At 42.4% G+C, this 23,383-nt stretch overlaps 4 protein-coding genes across 9 annotated transcripts in view; 3 read left to right on the plus strand and 1 right to left on the minus strand.

Annotated features, from left to right (window-relative positions):
- hecw1b (HECT, C2 and WW domain containing E3 ubiquitin protein ligase 1b) overlaps positions 1-2,842 on the plus strand; it is a 37,238-nt gene extending 34,396 nt beyond the window's left edge. For all 4 annotated transcript variants that reach the window (XM_031559669.2, XM_031559670.2, XM_031559667.2 and 1 more), the window contains 3 exons: positions 398-512; positions 859-1,057; positions 2,570-2,842. In XM_031559669.2, the coding sequence (XP_031415529.1) occupies positions 398-512; positions 859-1,057; positions 2,570-2,681 (426 nt within the window). In that variant the 3' untranslated portion in view covers positions 2,682-2,842. The remainder of the gene's footprint in view (positions 1-397; positions 513-858; positions 1,058-2,569) is intronic.
- Positions 2,843-6,373: 3,531 nt separating this feature from the next.
- On the plus strand, positions 6,374-12,249 carry LOC105906962 (serine/threonine-protein kinase 17A). The gene is made up of 7 exons (XM_031559419.2): positions 6,374-6,771; positions 7,925-8,137; positions 9,915-10,059; positions 10,627-10,753; positions 11,030-11,078; positions 11,334-11,513; positions 11,880-12,249. Exons 1-7 carry the CDS (start codon positions 6,593-6,595, stop codon positions 12,154-12,156), a joined length of 1,170 nt encoding a protein of 389 aa, XP_031415279.1. The 5' UTR covers positions 6,374-6,592; the 3' UTR covers positions 12,157-12,249.
- Positions 12,250-12,565: 316 nt separating this feature from the next.
- LOC105907004 (cytochrome c oxidase assembly factor 1 homolog) lies at positions 12,566-16,538 on the minus strand. Of its 3 annotated transcripts, none has more exons than XM_012835237.2 (6): positions 16,449-16,538; positions 16,251-16,323; positions 15,815-15,983; positions 15,126-15,277; positions 14,440-14,516; positions 12,566-13,000 (listed from the first exon to the last, which is right to left on the minus strand). In XM_012835237.2, exons 3-6 carry the CDS (start codon positions 15,906-15,908, stop codon positions 12,916-12,918), a joined length of 408 nt encoding a protein of 135 aa, XP_012690691.1. In that variant the 5' UTR covers positions 15,909-15,983; positions 16,251-16,323; positions 16,449-16,538; the 3' UTR covers positions 12,566-12,915. The 3 variants fall into 3 exon arrangements, with proteins under 3 accessions (XP_012690691.1, XP_012690692.1, XP_031415280.1); XM_012835238.3 differs by having other exon boundaries at positions 16,243-16,323; positions 16,449-16,535; XM_031559420.2 differs by lacking the exons at positions 16,251-16,323; positions 16,449-16,538 and having other exon boundaries at positions 15,815-16,230.
- Positions 16,506-23,227, plus strand: blvra (biliverdin reductase A). The gene is made up of 7 exons (XM_012835220.3): positions 16,506-16,691; positions 17,934-18,057; positions 18,553-18,672; positions 19,764-19,861; positions 20,341-20,448; positions 20,766-20,934; positions 21,726-23,227. The coding sequence occupies exons 1-7, from the start codon at positions 16,574-16,576 to the stop codon at positions 21,985-21,987; spliced, it is 999 nt and encodes a 332-aa protein (XP_012690674.2). The 5' UTR covers positions 16,506-16,573; the 3' UTR covers positions 21,988-23,227.
- The last annotated feature ends 156 nt before the right edge of the window (positions 23,228-23,383 follow it).

A 23,383-nucleotide genomic window follows, 5' to 3' on the forward strand; every position in this document is an offset into this window, starting at 1 on the left:
CACTAACACCACACACATGGCACCACACACATGGCATATTCTACCCACTGACACTACACTCATGGTATATTCTACCCACTAACACCACACACATGGCATATTCTACCCACTGACACTACACTCATGGTATATTCTACCCACTAACACCACACACATGGCACCACACACATGGCATATTCTACCCACTGACACTACACACATGGTATATTCTACCCACTGAAGCCACACACATGGCACCACACACATGGCATATTCTACCCATTCTAGGCAGTCCATTCTCCTCTCCTGTGCGCAGGCCTGAGGTCAGTGCAGTAGCTGTTGGGCTGTGAGCTGCCAGGGGTCTGAGTCCTGAGCTCTGTGTCTCTCTGTCTCTGTCTCTGTCCCCGTCTCTGTGCAGGTGGTGGACTCTCGGCTGGTGTCTGTGTTTGATGCCAGAGAGCTGGAACTGGTCATCGCAGGAACAGCCGAGATCGACCTGAACGACTGGAGGAACAACACAGAGTACCGAGGAGGTCAGAATCAGGCAGCCCATGTTTTACTGTAACATTGTGCAGCACATTAATATTACATGTATTACTATGAATACCCTTATTACATATGACACCTAATACATCATAAACTTAAATCCTGCCATTTTTCAAGTTTATATGGTTTACATGGTAAAGTATGGTAGGGTATAGTGTGATATAGTGTGATGGTATGAGATGAAATAACATAATATTATAAGACATACCATATGTCAGATATGGTATGGTAGTGTGCGATATATGGTGTGACATGATCTGTTAAATGGTATGAGATGACACAACATAGTATAATAAGACATGCTGATATATATATGATCTTCCCCTGCTCCAGGCTACCATGATGGGCACATTGTGATCCGGTGGTTCTGGGGAGCCGTGGAGCGCTTTAATAATGAGCAGCGCCTGCGTCTGCTCCAGTTTGTGACGGGCACCTCCAGCGTGCCCTACGAGGGCTTCACTGCACTGCGCGGCAGCAATGGCCTCCGCCGCTTCTGCATCGAGAAGTGGGGCAAGATTACCTCACTGCCCAGGTACGCCTTGGATTCCCTGCCCCTCTGCTTCTCTCTGGCTACTGTGACCTACTGGCATTCTGTGGTGTTGGGACTGACCAGAGTTTGGGTTCTGACTGCCACACCAACATGTCTGGCTCGTTTGTGTTGTGTTCAGGAGACAGGGTTATTGCCCCAGATACCCCAGGCCCCAAGGCAGGTGGGGTGACTGCACTCCCTTTTACCACAGACATTTTGGAAAATGGAAAATGCGTCATAATTAAACACATTTGCATATTCCGACTATTTGTTGGTAAAAAAAAAAAGAATACAACATGCTTCATTTGCATACGTTACTTTTGAAGGAGAAAATGGCCCTAACTGTCCAGTGCTGGTCCAGTGATTTTAGCCTTAATCGGCTCTTTGTGCTCTAAGCATGCTGTGACCGCGCCCAGTGAAACCTTGTCCACACACAGCTGTATGTTTGGACACACACACAAACACAAGTGACACTGGAGCCCCAGTATGGATGAGTTACAGTTCTCTAACAAAGAAGAGGCTTCCTCCGCGTTACCCAAATGTACACACACACACTCACACACACAACCTCACTCATGCACTCTCACTTCCCACTTACCATCTCTCTCTCTCTCTCTCTCTCTCTCTCTCTCTCTCTCTCTCTCTCTCATACACAAACTCCCACTCTTTTGCTCCCTCGCACGCACGCACGCACGCACACACACGCACACGCACACGCACACGCACACGCACACACACACACACACACACACACACACACACACACACACAGCCCACATACACTGAGAGTATGCTAACATGTCTGTGTCTGGGTCTGTCATGCCTGAGGAAATCTGGGGAAGCAGTCTGACCTACATGCATGCTATTTTAAATGCCACCAATGTACCATCCCCCCCCCCCCCCCCCCCCCCATCCTAAAGCAGACAGAGAAGGTTGGTTTTACGGTATTGTTTTAAGCACGGGAGATTGTCATGCCCTATTTGCTGTTTCAGCTGTAGTCCAGTGTTCATATCCCCTCTGCTCCTCATAACATTCATTTTTAATGGGAGTTCTGAGGTTTACAGTTCAGTGCTTCTCTGGATTCATGGTCCATGTGTGAGCCGGTGGTCCACTGGTGAACATTATTCGAGTTAATGTCAAAATCATGTGAGAGTGTTGGGGATGCTTGACTATAGGACAGTGCCTATACAGGATATATGAACATTTTATGATTTATAAAAATGATCTATAATTTTGGTGTAATAACTTCTTATTGACTCGATGTCTACATGTTCACCTGTACATGTGAATGTTTTAGGAACTGTTACTGTTTAATGTTTCAGCATCTATATAAGCTGTTTTATGCATTTGTTGATTTGTGTGTCTACAATTGACAAGTCATTGTCCTAAAGTATAATCCGCGGGAGGCAAGAATATCAACTGGGCTTATCAGATATCCTCACTGAGCTGATTTGACAGGTAACTTTAAAGAGACGTGCCTGAGAATAACAGTTGCTGTTGAATCTTGTCTTTCAGGGCTCACACATGCTTTAACCGTCTGGATCTACCCCCCTACCCTTCCTATACGATGCTCTATGAGAAACTGCTCATCGCTGTGGAGGAGACCAGCACGTTTGGCCTGGAGTAATGACTCCTCACCTGTAGGCCTATCCAGCACGTTTGGCCTGGAGTAATGACTCCTCACCTGTAGGCCTATCCAGCACGTTTGGCCAGGAGTAATGACTCCTCACCTGTAGGCCTATCCAGCACGTTTGGCCAGGAGTAATGACTCCTCACCTGTAGGCCTATCCAGCAAGTTTGGCCTGGAGTAATGACTCCTCACCTGTAGGCCTATCCAGCACGTTTGGCCAGGAGTAATGACTCCTCACCTGTAGGCCTATCCAGCACGTTTGGCCAGGAGTAATGACTCCTCACCTGTAGGCCTATCCAGCACGTTTGGCCAGGAGTAATGACTCCTCACCTGTAGGCCTATCTAGCTGGGGGACTCTGGAGTGGGCAAACTCCAAAAACTGTTGATGTTTTTTTTTACAAACGTGTAATTTTGGTTCTGTGGACTATTGTCTCTTTTTTTTTTTTTTTTTTTAAAGACACCTCTTTTTGTGAGCAACAAATAGAACAAAAACAAAACAAAACCACAAAAAACACATGCATGTGTAACTCACCTGTTGATACTGTATGTACAGTCTTTATTGGGTTTGCACAATCCCAGCTGGTATGCAATAGTAAACATCTGGGTTCAGCCTCCTACTACTCTCAGGGCCTAAATCCTTTACTGCAACTGACAGCACCCCAACCAACTAACCACAACCACAACCACAATCACAGCCATAGACAGAGACAGAGCCAGAGCCAGAGCGGGCTGGAGCTTCCAGTTGTTTTTCCCCTTCGCCTCACCATCACAGGACCTTTGCTGCAGTTTTACCTTCTCACGAGAGACGCATTGCTGCTGTTGTCAATGTTGACACAAGAAGTACAGATTTACAGGACAGGAAGTGTGCCTCAATGGGAATTGTCATCAGTGGATGTAGTGCCACCGTGTCACCATCACGCCACACCAGGGGGCGTGGCATCTCGAGCAGTGTGAACTTGTGACATCACTAGGGCCTGTTGCTCCTCTCAGGCATCTGCAGCAGGCCAAACAGCATCGCCTCACTTCAAAATGGCCACCGCACCATATCAGTTCAGCATTGCCTCAGTTCAAAATGGGCACCCTCAAACCAAAATAAACGATCAGTCAGTTAAGTTATCACCGTGTAGTTACAGCGGGATGATTTTCACATACATTAGTTAGTGCTTCCTGTTGTCTGTTAACCAGAGGTTCAAAGAGGGTGGAGAGATCCTCCAGTCCGTGCAGATTTTACTTACTGATGTATACATATATAATGAAAAAACAACATTTATATGCAAAGTCTGTTTTCAAATATAAAAAAATTATACACATGAAAATGATGTAACCTTGACATCGCACTTGTACTTTTATGCTGCCCTTTAAAACATTAAAACATTTTCACTTAGGTGAGGAGGAGCCCACTGCAGACACAATGAAAGGGCCACAATCACTGAAAGAGCATTATGTTATGTTATCTCTGGGTTGCCAGCATCATTCGAATACGCTGTTTTTACATTAAATATGAAGGTTTTATGCAGTAGTCCTGTCTTAAGTCACTCATCTTTTCAAGACCTCATTTGTTTTTTTTTTCCAGAAAATAGTAGTAGTGAAGTAGTAGTGTGGGATTTCATCTTTGTTGCTCAGTGAAATAATATACTTACACACACAATCTGAAGGCATTTCTGAATCTAAATATTGTAACATATTCGTAAGGGCATAGACCACCATTTTTTTCTGTCTTGTATTTTATTACTGTTTTAATGTAACACAAATCGTTTATCAGATTTTGTAACATAGTCATGTTTGTAAGGATGATATGAATGTTTGGTTGTGTGAAGATTGTTGAACTCTGTTTTTAAATGTTTGTGCATAAATACATGATCAAACGTGACCTCTGTTGAAGCGCAGATGGAAATGGAAGGCTTCTCTGATGCAGTAGCTCTATGTGTGGAGGATAAAATGTGTGGCGTTTTATTTGACTCAAGACCCCTGGATGGTGAAGCCATTCTATGTAATACTGAGAATTAACAAGGTCCAGGTGCACTTTTGAGAAAGACGCGATCAAATAACCACCATTATGAAATCACCATGAAATTCATATTATTATATAAATATATTGATTTACCAAATCATATTATTATCATACATTTGTAGACATGTCAGATAGACCTTGTTCATTCTCAGTTGACGATACAGTTACAGCCGATTTTACATTCACTCAGGCAACAGGAAATTGCTCAAAACCATGTGTTGTGTACATTTACAGTATTGACATTTCTTTATATTGTCATTGTTGAGGTTAAAGTGAAGGACAGTTTGAGTGACAGAGAGACAGGACCTACACGATTGTCACAGACAAATCACCAAAGATCATCATATACATCAAGACATCAGACAAGACAGACAGACATTGTTGACTGGTCTGCGAGCCGGCATGTAGACCTGCATGAGAATATTTATTAAAGGCCCGTTTTCAAACAGATTCCAAGTGGAGTGAAAAGCCATACAGAAGCCATGAGATCACGCCCATTCTGTGGGATGAATGAGGAACAGAAACAAAATGAAACGCTACAAAAAATAAATTGGCGACTGGATTTTAAAGGCAGCAGTTGACCACACCACTGAGCACACCCATTGCTTTGATAGGGGAATCACTTCCTCTAGTTTGGCTAACACCATCTGGTGGTCTGTCACAGGTCATATAACCGACACCTGAAGCATTTTTCAATTTGCTGACGAGACCTCAGCAATGGCCATTTACTTTGGGTTTGAACAATTAAAGTTTATGAACATAGTTACAGTTGGCCTGAACACTGTAAGAATGTAATATAAACTGTGTTTATATCTGGTATCACAAAGTTAAAGATGTACGAATTGGACTCAATTGATCAAGCATTCCTGAGTATATATTAATATTTGTAATGTGTGTAATTATGCTAAAAAGTAACAGAACTGGAGAAAATTTAGGAAATGATGTATGATCGTGTAATTTGATGGACTTTCAGTGGTTTCCAGTGTAAATATAAATGTATAAAGTGTAACATGCTATGCATATTTTGCCATATTAATGGCGCAATGCAATTTGTTATAGTATCAGTTATTGAGGCCTTTTCCTTTCTCTTTTATGAAATGTTTTTAATAATGATTTTCTGTATGGAATGTCACTAAGTGAAAGTTCTCAATCTGCCTCACAGTTCAATTTTTATCTCATGTTCACCTGGAATTAGAAACCACTCTTCACCATACCCTCTCTCTCCTTCTCTCTTTCTTTTTTTCTCTCTCTCTCTCTCTCTCTCTCTCTCACACACACACACACATGCACCACACCATTGCTGTTTCATTGCTTCACCCAGATTTGCCCTCTTCTATCCCTGGATATATTATGCTGGTTTTTTATCATGATGGGTTCACTCATATTTACTCTCTCTCAGGCTCTGCTCTGTACTTCAAGCCCAGTACTGTTACGAATGTCAATAAACAATCACTTTGTAATGTATTGTAGTTTCATTTTTTAATTTGTCCACAAAAATACACAGCACTGGTATAAAAGTTCAAGGCATTTCAGTCTTCTTTTTAACGTTTTGACAAATGTAGTTAGAGAAATACATTATCTTTGAGGTGGCGATTTGTCGTGTAGGCTATATGCGCATAACATAACACCATAATCAGTTGATGATAAATAAATATCGTTCACAATATCATTGGCAGTTTCCACGTCTGTTTAGACTGAGCTCCGCCTCTACGGGCAAGTAATGTCCGTCTGTCATTGTAGATAAGGCTGCTGTATCAACTCAAGGTGCTGTGGGGCAGCATGTTGTGGTGACTGCATGAGTCAGTTGTAGGCTACGCTATTTCGTTTTGCTCAGTCAAATCAACCAGGCTGTAACTTAGCTTCAAGTGCATATTGCATCTGGAAACTGTTTTGAGGTATGGACGTCATTTTGCGGGATACTCAGGTAACTGAGACGCAACGCTATCGCCACGGTAACCAGACGCTTACACAGACAAGCAAGGAACGGCCGGCGCTGCTGACTGATATCAAAGTCGACATCAGAACTGAGCCCTTGACCGAGCGATACAGTCTCACACCAGGCAAGGAGTTGGGCAGGTAAGTGGTACCTGTTGAAATATAGAATAGAAATAAATTACCCTCGCCCACCTGAACAAGGTTTGTAGTGTTAATGTCATGTCAAATCATAATGGGTATGAGTTAATTGCCTGTATTGTTGCAATTACTCTGGTATACCTGACAATTTATTTTATGTAGGATGATTAATAATTTAACTGATATACATTCAAATAATACAATTTATTTCAGTTTCACATTACAGTGTTAATTATCACACGGTTAAAGTTCCGAAGACCTTTATCATTTGGATGAGTACTTTGAATTATTATTATTGCTTTTGTTGTTGCGTTTGGTGCACATTGCAATGATACTGAATTGAATATACATGGTAAGCCCTTAGAAGCTGAGTGAGAACACCTGTAAAGGCTTGCTGACGTGTTATTATTTATGTGTCCTGCTTCACTTAATCAGGTTGGTTGGTGGGATAGATCCAGGCTATCCATGTCTTGAGAAATTACATCATGTTGTTAACCTGTATACACGTGTTATATAAACAACTGTAAATGATGGTGCACCAGTGAACGCTGTTTGTAATGGAAAACACTGCACTATTTGACATAACAGGAGAAAAGAGTATCTGAGTGTAACAAACAGAATAACAGAAAAAAGGGTCGTACGAGATGTGGCTATTCAATAATGAGACTAATGCTGTAATTCGATTGTGCTGAAGAAAGCATCTTATACTCAAGTAACTAATTTATACTCATTATAACAGTCTAGTTATTTAATAGCCACACCACGTACATTTATCAGGACTAAACTAGTAAGTTGAAACACTTACCTCATACTCCACCAGCAATAAGAGATAGACTAGTGACACTGGTACACTGGTGGGGATCATGGTCTGCATCTGTCAGATGCATTTAGGGATTGGTAAACATATACTTTGGTAACAGATATGGTAAACTCATACTGGTGTTTTTTACACTGAAGACAATGAGGAATTGTTCCCATAATTATATCTACTATTGATGCACTGCGTTTTTTTTCCTCATCGTGTTCTGAAATAGTTTGTTATTGATTCCATGAAAGTATGTCCTGTCTGGCTGAAAGGACACTTTTGGGAGCACCGCTGCGCCTACTGTGTTATTCCTGATGGCCCTGTTTTGTCCTGTGTGTTTGCATTCTCTAGAGGGAAGTTTGGCGTTGTGAGAAGGTGTGTGGAGAAGCACACTGGGACGGAATTCGCCGCCAAGTTCGTGAGGAAGAGGAGAAGGGGCCAAGACTGCCGCAGGGAGGTGATCCACGAGGTCAGCATGCTGGAGCTGACCAGCTCCTGCTCCAGGGTCATCAACCTGCACGAGGTTTACGAAACGCCCAGCGAGATGGTGCTACTGCTGGAGTAGTGGGTTAACACCATCGCTTATCTCTTCAGACATCACCTGTTGTATGTCAGTAGATTTAGTGGAGTGGTACCTATATATGGATATGTCGATATCCTCTACTGTATTACACTGACATTACTAGTGGTAGTCCAGTCTTGCTGTCCAGGTCCAGTCTTGTTGGGCCTGCCCCCCTCCTCCTCGGTTAAAAATCACAGAGGGTGTGGTAGGGACTTGTTTGGGCATCAACCTTCTGCAAAAACCTGTTACCTAACACTCTACCCGCTTGGCACCTAGGCTGACCAAGAACCAGTTTTGACTAGTATAGAGCAAACCATACAGAGGTAAAGGCACCCTCTACAAAAAGTATTTTCTGTTGTTCTGTTGTTCACAGCAGAAATATCCCAGTATAAATAAGAACACAAACAGATTCAAGGCTGCCATATGCCCTCTGGCATGAGAATTGGCAGTGCCATCTGAGGTAAGACAGGGAGAGGACCAGGAGAATGGCAGCCAGACTGTTTGATGGCTCTGACCCTTGCTGTGTGTCTGCACACATTGCCGCGTTACTTTACCCAAATGCTGTCCACATACACGCCTTTCATCGTCCATTACTCCGGCTTTTGTGATCCATCTGTGTCTGTCTCCCTTTGTTCCAGCAAATTAACCAAATTAGACCCGCAGACAACACAGAGACTACAAATAGAACAAGGTCACTGGACAAGTGTTTGGACAACTTTGTTTCACAATTTTTTAGGAATGTGTTGGTGTCCATCCAGCGGGGCATGTTATGTTCGCCCAGAAGAGGGCATTAAGTTTGTCGATCATAATGAGAGCAGCATTTTAGCCCCCATAGCTGAGAAGCAAACTGTATAGTGTTCTGGATAATATGCTAAGAAACCTCTAAGAAAATATGAAGCAGGGACACTTCAGGGTGATGATTCAGGGTGATGACTAATTAGACACGGGACTTTTCCAAACAGACACCAGTCAGCATTACGGCGATTTCAGCTGCATAGTAATTATGTGGATTGATATAAAGGGAATGTCAAAAAGCATATGGATGTTTTTTTAATAATTTCCACTAAGCCCTCTTAACATCTTTGAGGAAGTTCACTACACTCAAGAGGCTGACATTACCAAATGCAGCCATTTAGCGACATCTACTGGTGGTCTGTGCAAATTCAAACAATTCAAGAAAATAGAGGGGAAATACTGAATATGTTCATTAAAGGATCTCTATCTCTCTCTTTCTTTATCTCTCTTTCTCTCTCTCTCTCTCGATCTATATGTCTGTATGTGTGTCTGTGCATGTGTGTGTGTGTTCGTGTGTGTATGTGTCTGTATGTATGTGTCTGGCAACACAGGTGTGAGACTGCACCTTTATTTACAGCACTGGGGAAAGTTACAAGCACCGCAAGGGTCAAGCAACAGCTCCAAAGCTCTGTGGGGCGAGGCACCTTCTTATTACAAACTCAACTCATGTCACACATACAGTCCCATTATTGCAGTGAAAGACACGTGGATACAGGCACATGACCAAACTAGTTTTCGGTGGTTTCTATGAAGACTAGGAAAAAGTGATGACTCAAGAGGGGTTTCACAGTACACTATATACATCCTTCTGTCTTCCTATTATTGTCAATGCTCCATCCCAAAGTGTCAATTATGCATGTCAGTAGCCTTTCCTGCTACTGTTCTGTGTCTGTGTATGTGTGCGTACATGTGTGGCACACCATCTGAGCCGGTGTGTGTGTGTGTGTGTGTGACTCATGTGTGACCCTCTGTGTGTGTTCCCAGTGCATCGGGAGGGGACCTCTTTGAGCAGTGTGTGGCGGAGCACACCGGGGCCTTCTCTCAGGAGGAGGTGAAGGTGCTGATGAGGCAGATCCTGGAGGGCGTGGGGTTCCTCCACAGTAACAATATCGTCCACCTTGACCTCAAGGTACAGGCCACAGACTACTCGCTCTCATGAATGAGTATGACTTCATGAATCTCCTATCTTTCCTATCTATTAAACCTTTAGTGACACAAAAGTGTCAGGACCCATTTCACCAGAAAAATAAAATGCTGTGGTAGTGAGATGTGAAATATCATGGAACCGATCAATCAATCAAAGCCAAAACAGTCCCCCTTACTATGAGGCTGTGAGAAATGTTTTTAATACATGAAACCAATTTCTTCTGTAACAGCCTCTCATTCAGCTGTGGTGTGATGGTGGTGTTTGTTGGACCACATCACATTGTGGGTGCAAGAGCTGTGATACATTATTGAATAAGAAAGACTGATTGTACTTGTCTGCCTTCAAGAAATTCACTGAAGTCTGTTAGTTTTGGAAGGTCAGGATTGTGTCACTCTGCCCAAAGTTCTGTGTCTGTCTTCCTGCTGTATTGTATGTGTTCTATTGTGTCTGTGTCTGCCTGTTCTATGTGTTCCATTGTGTCTCTCTGCCTGTTCTATGTGTTCCATTGTGTCTCTCTGCCTGTTCTACCGTGTCTGTCTCCATCCCCAGCCTCAGAACCTCCTGCTGACCAGCACCAACCCTCTGGGTGACATTAAGATCGTGGACTTTGGGCTGTCACGGGTGGTGAGGGAGAACCAGGAGCTCAGAGAGATCATGGGCACCCCGGAGTATGTGGGTGAGTGCTAGGCGCTGTCACTGTGGTCAGTTTCATTCAGTGGAAACTGGCTCAAAGTGCAAAGCCATAGCGCCGTCTGAGGTGAGCGCCATTATGCTGACGTGGTCCATCTCAAACCAATGTCTGTGCCTGTTTTTACAAGGAAGACCAGGGTTACTTGTGTTTTGTCTGTGTGCAACTGAACTTCCTTCCATTGTATATGAAACCAGTGCCACTTCTTCTCTTTATTTCTAAGCAACCGTTGTAATTCTCCTTAAATTCCTACTTTCATTTTAGCTCCTGAAACTCTGAATTATGAGCCCATAACCACTGCCACTGACATGTGGTAAGACAGTGTGTCTTCTTTTACTGGACTACTGCCATTCCACAGTGCTGTATGTCAAAGTGTACCATTATATACATAAATAAATAAATAAGCTCTTTATCAGCTGGTAAAAAGACACTGGCCCTTTAATATCAAGAAATTTCAGCAGCAGTATGCTGTTTGTAAAATAGACACAAAATGGACACACACAAAGAGTTCTGTTGCCTTCTCAGCAAACCGTGTGCCTGCATGTGTGTGTGTGTGTGTTCCGAATAGGAGTATTGGCGTGCTGACGTACGTTATGTTGACTGGTATCTCTCCCTTCCTGGGCGAGGACAAGCAGGAGACTTTCCTGAACATCTCCCAGGTCAACGTCTCCTACACCGAGGAAGAGCTGGAGGCTCTGGACCCCTCTGCCATCTGCTTCATTCAGGCTGTCTTGCTCAAAGACCCACGGTGAGAAACTCTAGCATTCCCTGAAGCTGTTCAATGGAATCACAAGGTTGCAGTTCAGCATAGGGCGTTCACACATAGTAAGTGGGCAACAGTAGTCCCTGTAGTGGTTTAGCTTGATTACTTAGGGAAGACTGTTGTCAAAAAGACATCAGACTATCAAGGCATCATGACTCACACTTTCAATATTATGTGATGAAGTGATTTAGCTATGATTTAGTACATTCAATCACTGCTTCCGGACCTAAGGGCTGTGCATCTAGGGAGATTTGTGGTTTTTGCAAATGAAGTATGTGTTTTTTATTATATGCTAACGTAGTGTATGTGTGTGTGTGTGTGTGTGGTGTGCGCACATGTGTGTGTATTTAGGGCTCGCCTCTCTGCTGAGGAGTGTCTGAGACATGAGTGGCTCAGGGGGCCCGAGTGGCAGCCGCACACCAGAAAAGAAACCTGCATCGGGGAAGAGGACCCGCCGCACACCCCTGACAAAGATCCAGGGGTGGAGGAGCTGATAGTGATGACAGCATACACATTGGGACAGTGCAGACATTCGGACTCAGAGGCCTTTAGCCAAGAGCAGAACCCAACAGCTACCTGCTTTAGGTTTGGGGAGCCATTTCACAACATGCAAAAAGTTATTTACTGAGGGAAAAAGTTTAAGTTTATAATGTTGTTATTAAGACCAAGTCATTCATTTCTCATGTGATATTTGTACCTCATGTTAGTTTTTGAAAGTCACTAAAACCATAAAGTTCCTATTTAATGATATTTCATTTCTATTGTATTTGTGTCACTGAAATTAATTAAATTAATTGCATGTCAAATCATATGGAGAGGATACATTGAAATCCCTTTGTTTTTTTCCGTCAATCTAGTTTAACTATTGTACTTTTGTCTATTTGTCAGTTATAAAGACAATGCAAATGCAAATATCCTTTTGGCTTGTCATGATGGTTAGTTAACGTAATTCAATTAAGTATTCTCTGACTAAACTCTGACATTCTAATCCACGTCTTTCTTAGTTAAGATAAAAATAAGAAACAAAAAGCTGCATCTCCAACGAAGAATGTTTTAATGAAGAACATTGTCTCAGATGACGCATGCCTGCATCGTCCTTTCACATCTTAACCGTCAGCCGTCTTTTTAAAACCACACAATTTCATTATTAGTCGAGTCCTTAGATTCCTGTAATTATGAAGAGCCTTTTCATTAACTGACACTCCATCACCCGTTCCTCCCACCTGAAGCTTTGAACCCAGTATCATAAAAGAGCCATTTGAGGATTCTGATCTTGAAATGTACACTGCTCAAGTAGAATACACAGCATAGTTTTGGACAGCCACACACCGACAGAGAAGACGTGTGTATTTGTTGAGAGCTGGTTCTGCCATGGTTGCTGCCGGTTCTATTCACTTTTCTCTGGTTCAGGTGTGAAAACCTGAATGCGCTCACCCTCCCTGAGCTGAAGAACCACCTCCTGAATATGCCATCTGGTGGGGAAGAGACAAGAGAAATGCAGACGGGGTGTATAAAATACTGTAGGTCTAACTTCATTAATGTAAGGCAGGATGGGAATCTTTGGATTGGAAAAACACAGATGGACTTCTTCTTCTTGTAATTAATCATTAGGTGTGGGTTAGGTGTTGTTTTATGGTGCCTCTAACAAACATTCCAGAACTGCATTGTACCAATTGTACTAAATAAACTGTGAAACTTCGACCCACTGTTGGCCTCTCCAGAAATTCTTAACCAAAGAAGTTTTCGAAGGTGTTTCCCCAATGGCTGGCTTGGATTAGTTTCAAACCGAATAGCAATATGTAAGTCTTGAGGACCTGGCTAATTAACTGGGATAGACATGCTACAGCTGAAGGGACCGGTATAGTTAATAGGAATATGCCTTAGTCAATAATTCAATGATCTTATACCTATTTATAATTGTTACTTTTATTTGGATTTAACTAGCATGTAAACATTCCTGGGTGAAGGTACTTTTTGGGTTGACCTGAGGAGTGAGGTGAGACAGAGATTCACCTCCCCCTCCCCCGGTCGAGACAAAGAGCCCTGCACCCATGGCCCATTTGAATAGACGATAACACCCCTTAAATATCAGTTTTATATCATATTTAACAGACTGTCCCTCAAGGGATAATCAGATATGCTGAGGTGAAGCTCTGAGAGGATGGGTGGATCTTCAAGTCTCTGTCTCACAGTGGTTGGCCACCATTGTACAAGAATAAACCTGAATCCTGACTGATCAAACCTAAGACTGAATCTTCAATTATAGTATAAAACTAATTACCATAACAGCAGAACTGTTAATTGTATTATACAGCAGTGGATTGCCGACCAGCCTCTGCACTGGATCAAATGGTTATACGGAGATTGTACAGCAGCCTGGTGCCCGTCACTGAGCCAAGCCTACCTAACGGGTAGCAATATACAATAAAAGCCAGGAGCTAAGGCTGAGTTCCTTATTGAATGGAGCCAGATTCATTATGGTTGTACCAAGAAGGGTGCTTTAATAAATATCATATTTCAGCAAAGCACAGAGACAAACCTTCAGACACCTATTCCACCATTGGTTTGGGAGAATTGTCTTTTACAGTAACAACTAGCAAGCCATCTGGTCCTCTGCCAACAGCGAGAAATATATACAGGCAAAGATGTGGGGTCATGATTAGTGCTAGCGTCTAGATTAGCTGTACCGCTGACAAGCAATTGAGAGCTACCTTGAACATTATGTCAGGTTAGGTTGTTATGTTAGTTAATAGACACTACATAGATACAGATAGTTTGCTAACTGTAATGGGACATTGGAGGTGCTGCTGCTCCACACACTAGGACAGATTAAAGGGGCCATAGAAAATGCACACAGATCAAATCATGGAGCACATGAGAGGGACAGGGGAGCAGGAGAGGGGACACTAACCTGTTCATGAAAGGGTCTCTGACAGAGGTGGCAAAGAGATAGCCACCAGTTTTGGATCCAGTTACAGGAATTTTAATCTGAAACAGCAGACCGCATACTGCTTTACTACAGAAATTGTACCATTACTATCAATGACATATACCTATAACCCTCAGCATATGATGCAATAAAATGTACTATCATGTGAAGTACACTGTACTTATCAATTGAGGATGAACTGCATGGGAGTGAGGTCAAAATATATATTCCAATGTGTGACATCATAGGGAAAGTTCAGAGGGTTCTTTCTCCACATTCATCTTTTAACCAGAAAGCCCAGCCCACCCACCACCCACTCTTCAGGGTGCGTTTCCCCAAAACGTGGCAGAACAACTATTTCGTTAAATGACAAAGACTATCATTTTGAAAACTCTCTCCTTAGTTACCAGCTCTTACACTTAATTCTGCATGCATTGAAAGCCGTGATTTTGCCATAAGTATGGTGCATTGGCTGTTAAGGAAATTAAGATTGTATTCTCATCACGCATGAGATGTCCGCATTGAACTAGATTCATAAAAAGCAAAGTTTTGTTAACACAAATAACATGACCTGTGTTCATGTAATACACTATGTTCATACCATTGTGGTTGCTTAGCGACGCCTTTGGGAAACGCACCCCAGTTCAGTCAGGCGGCCCTTCTCTGACCTGTGCCCTGGTGTGGTCCATGCGGTTATATCGATCAGACAGGTGCAGGTTGTGGACCTTCAGTGGAGGAGCTCCCAAACAAGACATGGCAGTTGAGTGACCATTCAGGTGCTCCAGGGCCAAACGGTAGTATTCAGCCTGGGCAAAGTTCTCTACATGCGTATAGATATCAGCAACATTAATATCTATTAGTATTCTATCAGAGACATCAGAGTTGTACCCCCATTGATGTGGCCCCCTTTAAACATTTGGTCAAAACAAACCTAACGTGACACCATACATTAATCTACCAATGATTCCTCCCTAGTAGCCATGGTTGCACTGCAATTTACACTCTTATTTTAATTCATTTCAGCCTCCTATCATCTAAATATTTACAAAAGATAAGGCTAAATAAGGGATCTGGCACAAGTGAATTCAGATGTTTACTTTTGAGAATTGAAGCAAAACAATAACTAGCTTAAAATAGACATGCAGTGAATGATCAGATCAAAAACACTTTGGGCCATAGATTTAATAACTTTAATATTTATTTATTTTCATATTTTATTTGTATAGCCGATTTCTGTCACAATAATCCCTCCAAAGAGTTTTCTCACGCAAAATGTATTAGTCAAGAAAAAACATGTAAGCCTATCAGAAACAAATATTTATTTATTATTTGCATTTCTTTCATTGTCATTACTTACTTTGCATTAAATAGTACATCATCCCACAACCTCCTCCTGTCAGCACGGTCATGAATACGGCCATCTGGTGGAGGGCATTCGCCGATCTCCGCATCCTGAGAAATCCAAGGAACGTTCACCAATGCTTCGACTGAATGACTGTGTCCACCAAGGACATTGATCGAAAGCCCTGCAAAATACGTTAGATTTCAGAAATAGCTATTAAGATTATACAATCTAGACGAAGACGCCCTAAACTGTACCATACTGACGTACATTGAAGTAAAACAGAAGAAGAATAGAAGAAGAATGTGCAGTCTGTTAAAACGCAAAACGTCTAAGTAGCAAGCTTAACTTGTAAACTAGCTAGCTAGAAATTCTATCGTTCGTGTCAAATGTTTACATCAAATTAACGTTGACTATATAGCGGAGAGTAGAGACATACAAACCTACTGACCTACTGTGTCACGATTACATACACAGTCGATGTTTCAGTCAGGTTTCAAGTCATGTGCGCGGCCATCTTGGTTCTTTGAAATGAATGAAACAAACTTCATTGGCATGTTTTAAGAATAATTGCATAGGAGTACAAGCTTCATCAATTGTGGTATAGTCTATGCCAATATCACTGCTACATTATGAGAAAATAACATACTTGTTCAAGTGTTGTACGGCCACACGACGCACCATGACCTGCAGTAACAAATGGGCACGTGACGGGGACAACAACGTTACGTCATTTCCATTAGATTTCACTACGCGTGGAGCCATGTGAGAGTTATGAAAGTTCCAACCAGGTTATTCAACAAGGGAGTTATAACACAGAACGAGCCTACCTCAGCGACAGTGGGGCATACGCGCGGAGGTCTCAAGAGGTCTCATTTGCACATCAAAAAAGGTATGTGAGGTGATGATGATGCTTTTGCCAAGTACAAACTAATGTATCGGTGCATTTTGCCATTTAATCTGTGAGATAATTTACAAGGCTAGCCTAGTTAATTTACCTCTTCAGTGGTCATTTCTTGTGGTGTCAGTTACACAAGGTTCGACCCTCCTTGCAGTAGTCTTAAGTAACTAACGATTTCCATGTACCAGGGCTACTTCAAGGATACATACTTGAAACCCTAGACATACGGTGTCGTTATTTACTAACGCTAACGCTTGCCCGGTGTCAATGTAAATCCAACAGAAGGAGACGTGAATGACGGTGTGAGGATGCAGTGTCAATAGCCTGCAAGCAGAAATAGCATTATCTCACTGGTAGCCTACTGTCTCTTCTAAAAAAAACCTCTTATGCCACCCTGTAGACGGATCCATCGGTACAGTTTGGTAATTTTTTTTGCGATAAAACGCAATAGATCATGTATGTTCAAGGTATGAGGTATTGTTCATGTATGATCAATTTCAGATGTGTAGATCTAAAAGTCCTGTTTTTAACATTCATCATTCGTCATTGGTTGCAATTAATTAGTAGACTTTCTGTTAAATAATCAGTCCACATTGGATATATTACTGTATGTTTAGATGGTTTGTGACCTTGAAATAGGACTTGTTTTTCTTATTTTCACTGCCTGTTAGGTGGATGTAACAGTCCGCCCGTTAGTTTCTTTGCTTGTTCTGTCATGACTGATAAGGGAAATGCTCCTATCAGTAACTCACACATACTGTAACTGTTACCTCAATATATTGCCTCAAGATTTTACCAGAAGGGACTATACTAGAATGTGACAATATGAAGAACTTAATTGTCAGACAGGAAGTGAAAGAAGAACCTTCAACTTTTAGTTCCCCTTTATACTTTCCAACGTTTGTGTAATGTCTAAGTTACTAACTTACACCGAACTTACAGTATCTTGATTGTTAAAGCTCAGTTGTAAATAGCTTTGGATAAAGGCGTCTGCTAAATGAATCAATTAGTAAGGTGAATACGTTGGCCTATATAAATGTCAGGTCCCTTTTAACCTCTCTATCTGTGATTGTGGTTGTGTCCTGTAGGTAACATGTTTAGCCAAGGTTTCCTTTAACCTGTGATCATGTCCTGTATGTCACATGTTTGGCTAGTTCTCCTTTAACCTGTGATTGTGTCCTGTAGGTCACATGTTTGGCTAGTTCTCCTTTAACCTGTGATTGTGTCCTGTAGGTGACATGTTTGGCGTGGTAGTAGTGGGCATTGGGATAGCTGGGCGGGTGAGAATCCGGGACCTGCTTGCCCCCCTGCCCTCCAGTGCTACAGAGAAGATGAGTGTGAAGGGATTCGTCTCGAGGTAACTCCTGCGCTCACAGTGTCCTGAGGCTCTTTGGTCTATACTCTGAACTTAAACATGGTCCCACACAGTGCCCTTAAACACACTTCTCGTGAAATATTACCCAATTCCCATATAAGCTGTTGCACTCTTTCATTCCCGTAAATGTATGACATGCATTCCAGGAAATGTGTGACATGTTGTATGACTGAGTCTAGATCTATGTTTAGAGTCTAATGTTGTCTGTTTGTCTGTAAATAGTGCTAAAGTGCTGATGTTGGCCACTTTATGTTCAGTCTAGAAAAACTAAACTAAGCACCTGACTGTGGGTCATATAGTGTGTGTCTGTAAATACTGCTGATGTTGTTCACTGATTAACTCCACTGTTAACTCCATATGCTGTTTAGGTCTCAAAAGACGTGAAAAGATGAACCAACCCAGCACCTGACGCCATGTTTAGTGCCACAATCTATCTGTGTAAGCAGTGCTGACATTGTCCACTGTGCCCCTGTGTAGGAGGACCCTTGGGGACGAGCAGGGTGTTAAACAGATCTCAGTGGAGGAGGCGGTGGAGAGAGAGGACATCCAGGTTGCCATGGTGTGCACAGAGAACACATTCCACGAGGAGCACATAAGGCATGAGCCCTCTCTCTGTCTCTCTCCCTCTCCCTTCCCTCTATCTCCCTCTCTCTCTCTCTCTCTCCCCTCTCTCTCCCTTTCTCTCTCACTCTCTCTCACACACAGTATGGCAGGGCTGGTACCGTCATGTCTAATTAACCTCTTACTGATCTGAAACTGTTCTGAAACTTGCCATTACAAGATACATTATCATGGATTTGGAGGTAAATCTGTGGAATTATTGTGATATAATTACTGTGATATTTATTTAACATACCACCCAGCCCTTACACACAGGCTTCTATTTTAACCCCCTGATATGGAGCTGATGGAGTAGAGAGATTCAGACAAAAGGGCCTGTGTTCATGGGCTCAGCTGCAGGGGGCTTTCCTCATGTTCCAGTCAGACTTGGTCACTTAAAGAAAAACCTTGTGTTTCAGGAACTAAGAGGACTCTGAATCAGAGATAACCTGATGCTAGACTTAATGGGAGAGGCCATGATTTTAGTGATGGGTGATGACAGTGAACTGTTTTTTTCCCCAGGAGATTGGTTGCCCGTGGTAGTGATGCAACTGTAAGGCCTCTTAAAATTCAATCATGAATGTTTATGTCAACAAACACGTTCTGTAATGGTGCAATCAATCATTTTAGTCACTCTTACTCTTACATTTTACAGTGTAACTACTGGTATGCTATTAAGGACCATGTAATAGGTTGGGTAACAGTTCCAACAGAGTTACAACCTACTTTGCAGTTGAATAGAACTAGGCCTAGAGGTAATCTTATGTGGCTTATGGTAGGGGATATGTAAGTAGAATATCAAAATGTTTTTAAACAGATTATTAGTGTGGACTCAGTATATTGTATAGTTAAAATATAACTTGTTTGTGTAACACACATATGTGCCTGTTAGTATGTTTGGAATTCCAGTATACTGGTAGTGTTAAGTTTAACTCAAAGTCTGTATGTTAGCACTACATTTAAAAGATAGTTAAATCATATGTAGGTGTAAGATAGGGTAATTCATAAGAAAGTGTCTGCTGACTCCTTCCCTGTCTGGTTTGTGATGGTGTGTCTTTTTTGTTGTGCTGTGCTGTGATGGAATGCAGGAGGTTTCTGGAGGCTGGGAAGCACGTGTGTGTCGAGTACCCCATGACCCTGAACTACAAAGCCGCAGCTGAACTCCACGACCTCGCCCAGCAGAAAGGTCAGTCATTCAGGGGTCACTACATGGCTTACTCTGTGTTTGTGTGTGTGTGTGTGTGTGTGTGTGTGTGTGTGTGTGTGTGTGTGTGTGTGTGTTAGAGAGAGAAAGAAAGAGAAAGATTCATGCATAGATGAAATACATAAGTATGCCATAATAATGTCTATTATTTTTAATTGACTCCATGATATTAGTGACAACATTAATCTCTCTGTACAAACTGATGAAACACACTTTTAGTGTTAAGGTTTTACGTTGTTACTGCTTTCTTTATGCTGAGGTTAGGATAAAGATGACCAGTATTTCTGGGATTTAGCTGTGTGGTTGTGACCTGTTAAACTGGCTAGAGCTTAAATATCTGTGTGTGGTTGTGCGTGTGCGTGTGTGTGTGCGTGTGCGTGTGTGTGCGTGTGCGTGTGCGTGTGCGTGTGCGTGTGTGTGTGTGTGTGTGTGTGTGTGTGTGTGTCAACATCACCTCTTAGGTTTGGTCCTGCATGAGGAGCATATTGAGCTGTTCACTCCTGACTTTAAGCAGCTGAAGAAGGACGTGGCTGGGAAGACACTGGAGGATGGCTCACTACACTTCACAGGTACGCCAAGAGCAAGTGCCCTGCCCCACTCAGATTTAGGAAGCTTCGGGAGAACCGCACTAGAAAACATCTGGATAACCCAGCAGGATCAAAGCACCTAATGTAATGTTTAATAATGGATAAACATAAGCTAAACATCTTTCGCTCTCTGATCTGTTGTTCTCCCCTGTTGTCTCTGTGGTCTGTTCTGCTTCTCTCTGATCTGTTGTTCTCCCCTGTTGTCTCTGTGGTCTGTTCTGCTCCTCTGTGGTCTGTTCTGCTCCTCTCTGATCTGTTGTTCTCCCCTGTTGTCTCTGTGGTCTGTTCTGCTCCTACAGGGGGTCCACTGAAGAATGACTTTGGCTTCCTGGCCTTCAGCGGCATCGCCCGCCTCACCTGGCTGGTGGACCTGTTCGGTGAGCTGAGTGTCAGTAGCGCCACCATGGTGGAGGACAAGGAGAAGAACTACATGAAGATGACGGTGCAGCTGCAGACCGAGAAGCAGAAGTAAGTCGACTAGACAGAGAACGAGGGAGCGTAGAACCTCATAGGCTAAGAAATACAGAACGGCTTAGCCAGAAGTTGATTCTACCTTTCCAGTCTCAGCATCGGTGACTGTCTGTGTTAGAGTACATTTAAATGTATTGAGTATAGTGCAGAGATTAGTATGTGGGCTCCCCGGGAATATAGTTTGCACAGGCACATAGTGCATGGGGTGACAGAACTGTACTGTACATTGTACATCATCATTTAAATGGCATGGTTATAAAATAATAGCTTCATGTAATTGAATGAAGCGGGACATTGTGGACATGAAATAGATTGATTGTGGTGAGACTGATCAATAAACCTACTGGATAAATCAGTTGATTACTGAAATCATGGTCATCGTTATCAGTCATTCATAAATTGTTGAATGATTGAAATCCTTTATTTTCCAGACTATAAATCACACTTTTTTTTAGTTGTCTGGGTGGTCCTGCGACTTACAGTACATTCTGAAGCGACTTATGTCTATATTTCCTCTTAATGACACATCCAGTTGGCTGAATTTGTTTAAATACAACACAGGGGATGAAGATTTCGATGTATTCAGTCATGCAAAATAAGTTGGGATTCTTCTGAAATCGATGTAAAAAAAAATAATCTAAATGGGACTGATAGACCAAAGCAACTCTTTACAACACATTTTATTTGATGAGTGCAACTAGTGCGACTAATAGTCTGGTAAATAACGTAAATAAATAAATCATTCATTCATTCTTTTTTACGTTGTGTAATGGTTCTTTCTGGCACAGGCCCATCACCTGGGTCGAGGAGCGTGGTCCGAACCTCCCGAGGGTGAAGAACATCAACTTCCGCTTCGACTCGTGCTCCATGACGGAGCTCCCGAATGCCCCCAGGGAGCCGGTGGGGCTCTTCATGCAGGACCTGGTGCTGTTTGGACAGAAGCTTTTGGGCCAGCTGCCCCCTGCCCAGCTCCAGGCCGAGCAGAAGAGGGTCCTCCACTGCCTGCAGCTGGCAGAACGCATCCAGCAGCTCAGCAAGACCACTGCCTGAGGGAGACACCCCCACAGGTGTAGGGCAAGACCACACAGAGCTGGGGAGAGCCAAATAACTTAACTTACATGTTGGCTAAATAAACGCTCAAACACTCCCATCATCCCCTCTCTGTCTCCAATGCAGAGGAGTGTGAGGGGGCGGTTGTTTTTTCGTTTGTCAGTTGTTCACATTGTCTGTTTTATCATCTTTATCATGTTTATCCTGTTTATTGAGCTGAGGTTCTGATCAAGGTTTCTTCTTGTTAAAAGGGAGTTAGCCCTACCCCAGTTGCCTTAGTGCTTGCTCTAGGGTTCAGGCTCTGTAAAAACGCCTAGAGACTGTTACTGGTGCTATATAAATAATTGGATTGAATTGAGTTTAATCATCCTCCCCAGCCGCAAAGGTGTGTGTGGGGCGGAAGAGGGAAAATATATAAGACTGACATGTTTATTAAACTTTGATGACTTACAAGTTACACTTGACACAAGACTGGAATTGCTACCATTATACTAACAGACACATTTCTTTAAAGTGTCATGCTTTTAATATTTAATATTGAAATGATTTTCTCGGGGGAGTTGGTGCTTTAAGATCTAGCCCAGAAATATGTCTACAGCTTTGTCAAGTCAGGAAGTCAGCAATACTTTTTTGTTTGAAGATGCCACCAACAAAGGAAGTAGACCACACTGTCTTAAAGCTGTGTGTCGTTTCAGTTAAAACTAAAAAAAAAGTTTTAAAAGTGTATTAATCATAGCTTTCGGTCAGGATCTTAATAGATTGATAAACTTAAAGAATCTGTGCCTTATCAGAAAGCCTTCACGGCAAGAAAGGCTACAAGCCTGGCACATACAGTCAACAGTCGCAAGGCTTTTTCAACTTTCACCCAAACTGAATCACTACCTGTGTGAATTTCCACTGTGTATTTCAGGAAGTGGTCAACATACGTAGGTCCACGTCTCTGTTCTGGGGCACAACACGAGTTGATACATGTCAATAAGCCCATTCTGTGCATCCTGCATTGTCCACATAACACTGTGCAGCTCAATCAAATAGGGGTTACGTGGATGAGAGAAAATACCAGCTGCAGTTTTGTTTCACATTTTTTTCCTTAAATATTGCACAACGAAAGGGAGTCGTTTTGAATTGTTTACCAAGGATATGACCTCGGTCTGGACATACTTGTCCTTTTTGTGTACCATGTGAAGATAATGTTCATTTTGTGTTCATGCAAATAATAAATAGTGCCTGCAATGCTGTACTTCAGTTTCTTGGTATTTGGTTATGCAGCATCTTACTGTCAAGAAAGTCTCAGATGTGTTTTACGAAAAAGTATTTTTCCACTGAAAAGACCACACACAGACACACTTTATGGGCTCTTTCGCTAAAGCCAAAGCCTCTTCACATCGCATCTAAA

This window comes from Clupea harengus, chromosome 22, assembly GCF_900700415.2.
Source record: "Clupea harengus chromosome 22, Ch_v2.0.2, whole genome shotgun sequence".
Taxonomy (NCBI): Eukaryota; Metazoa; Chordata; class Actinopteri; order Clupeiformes; family Clupeidae; genus Clupea; species Clupea harengus.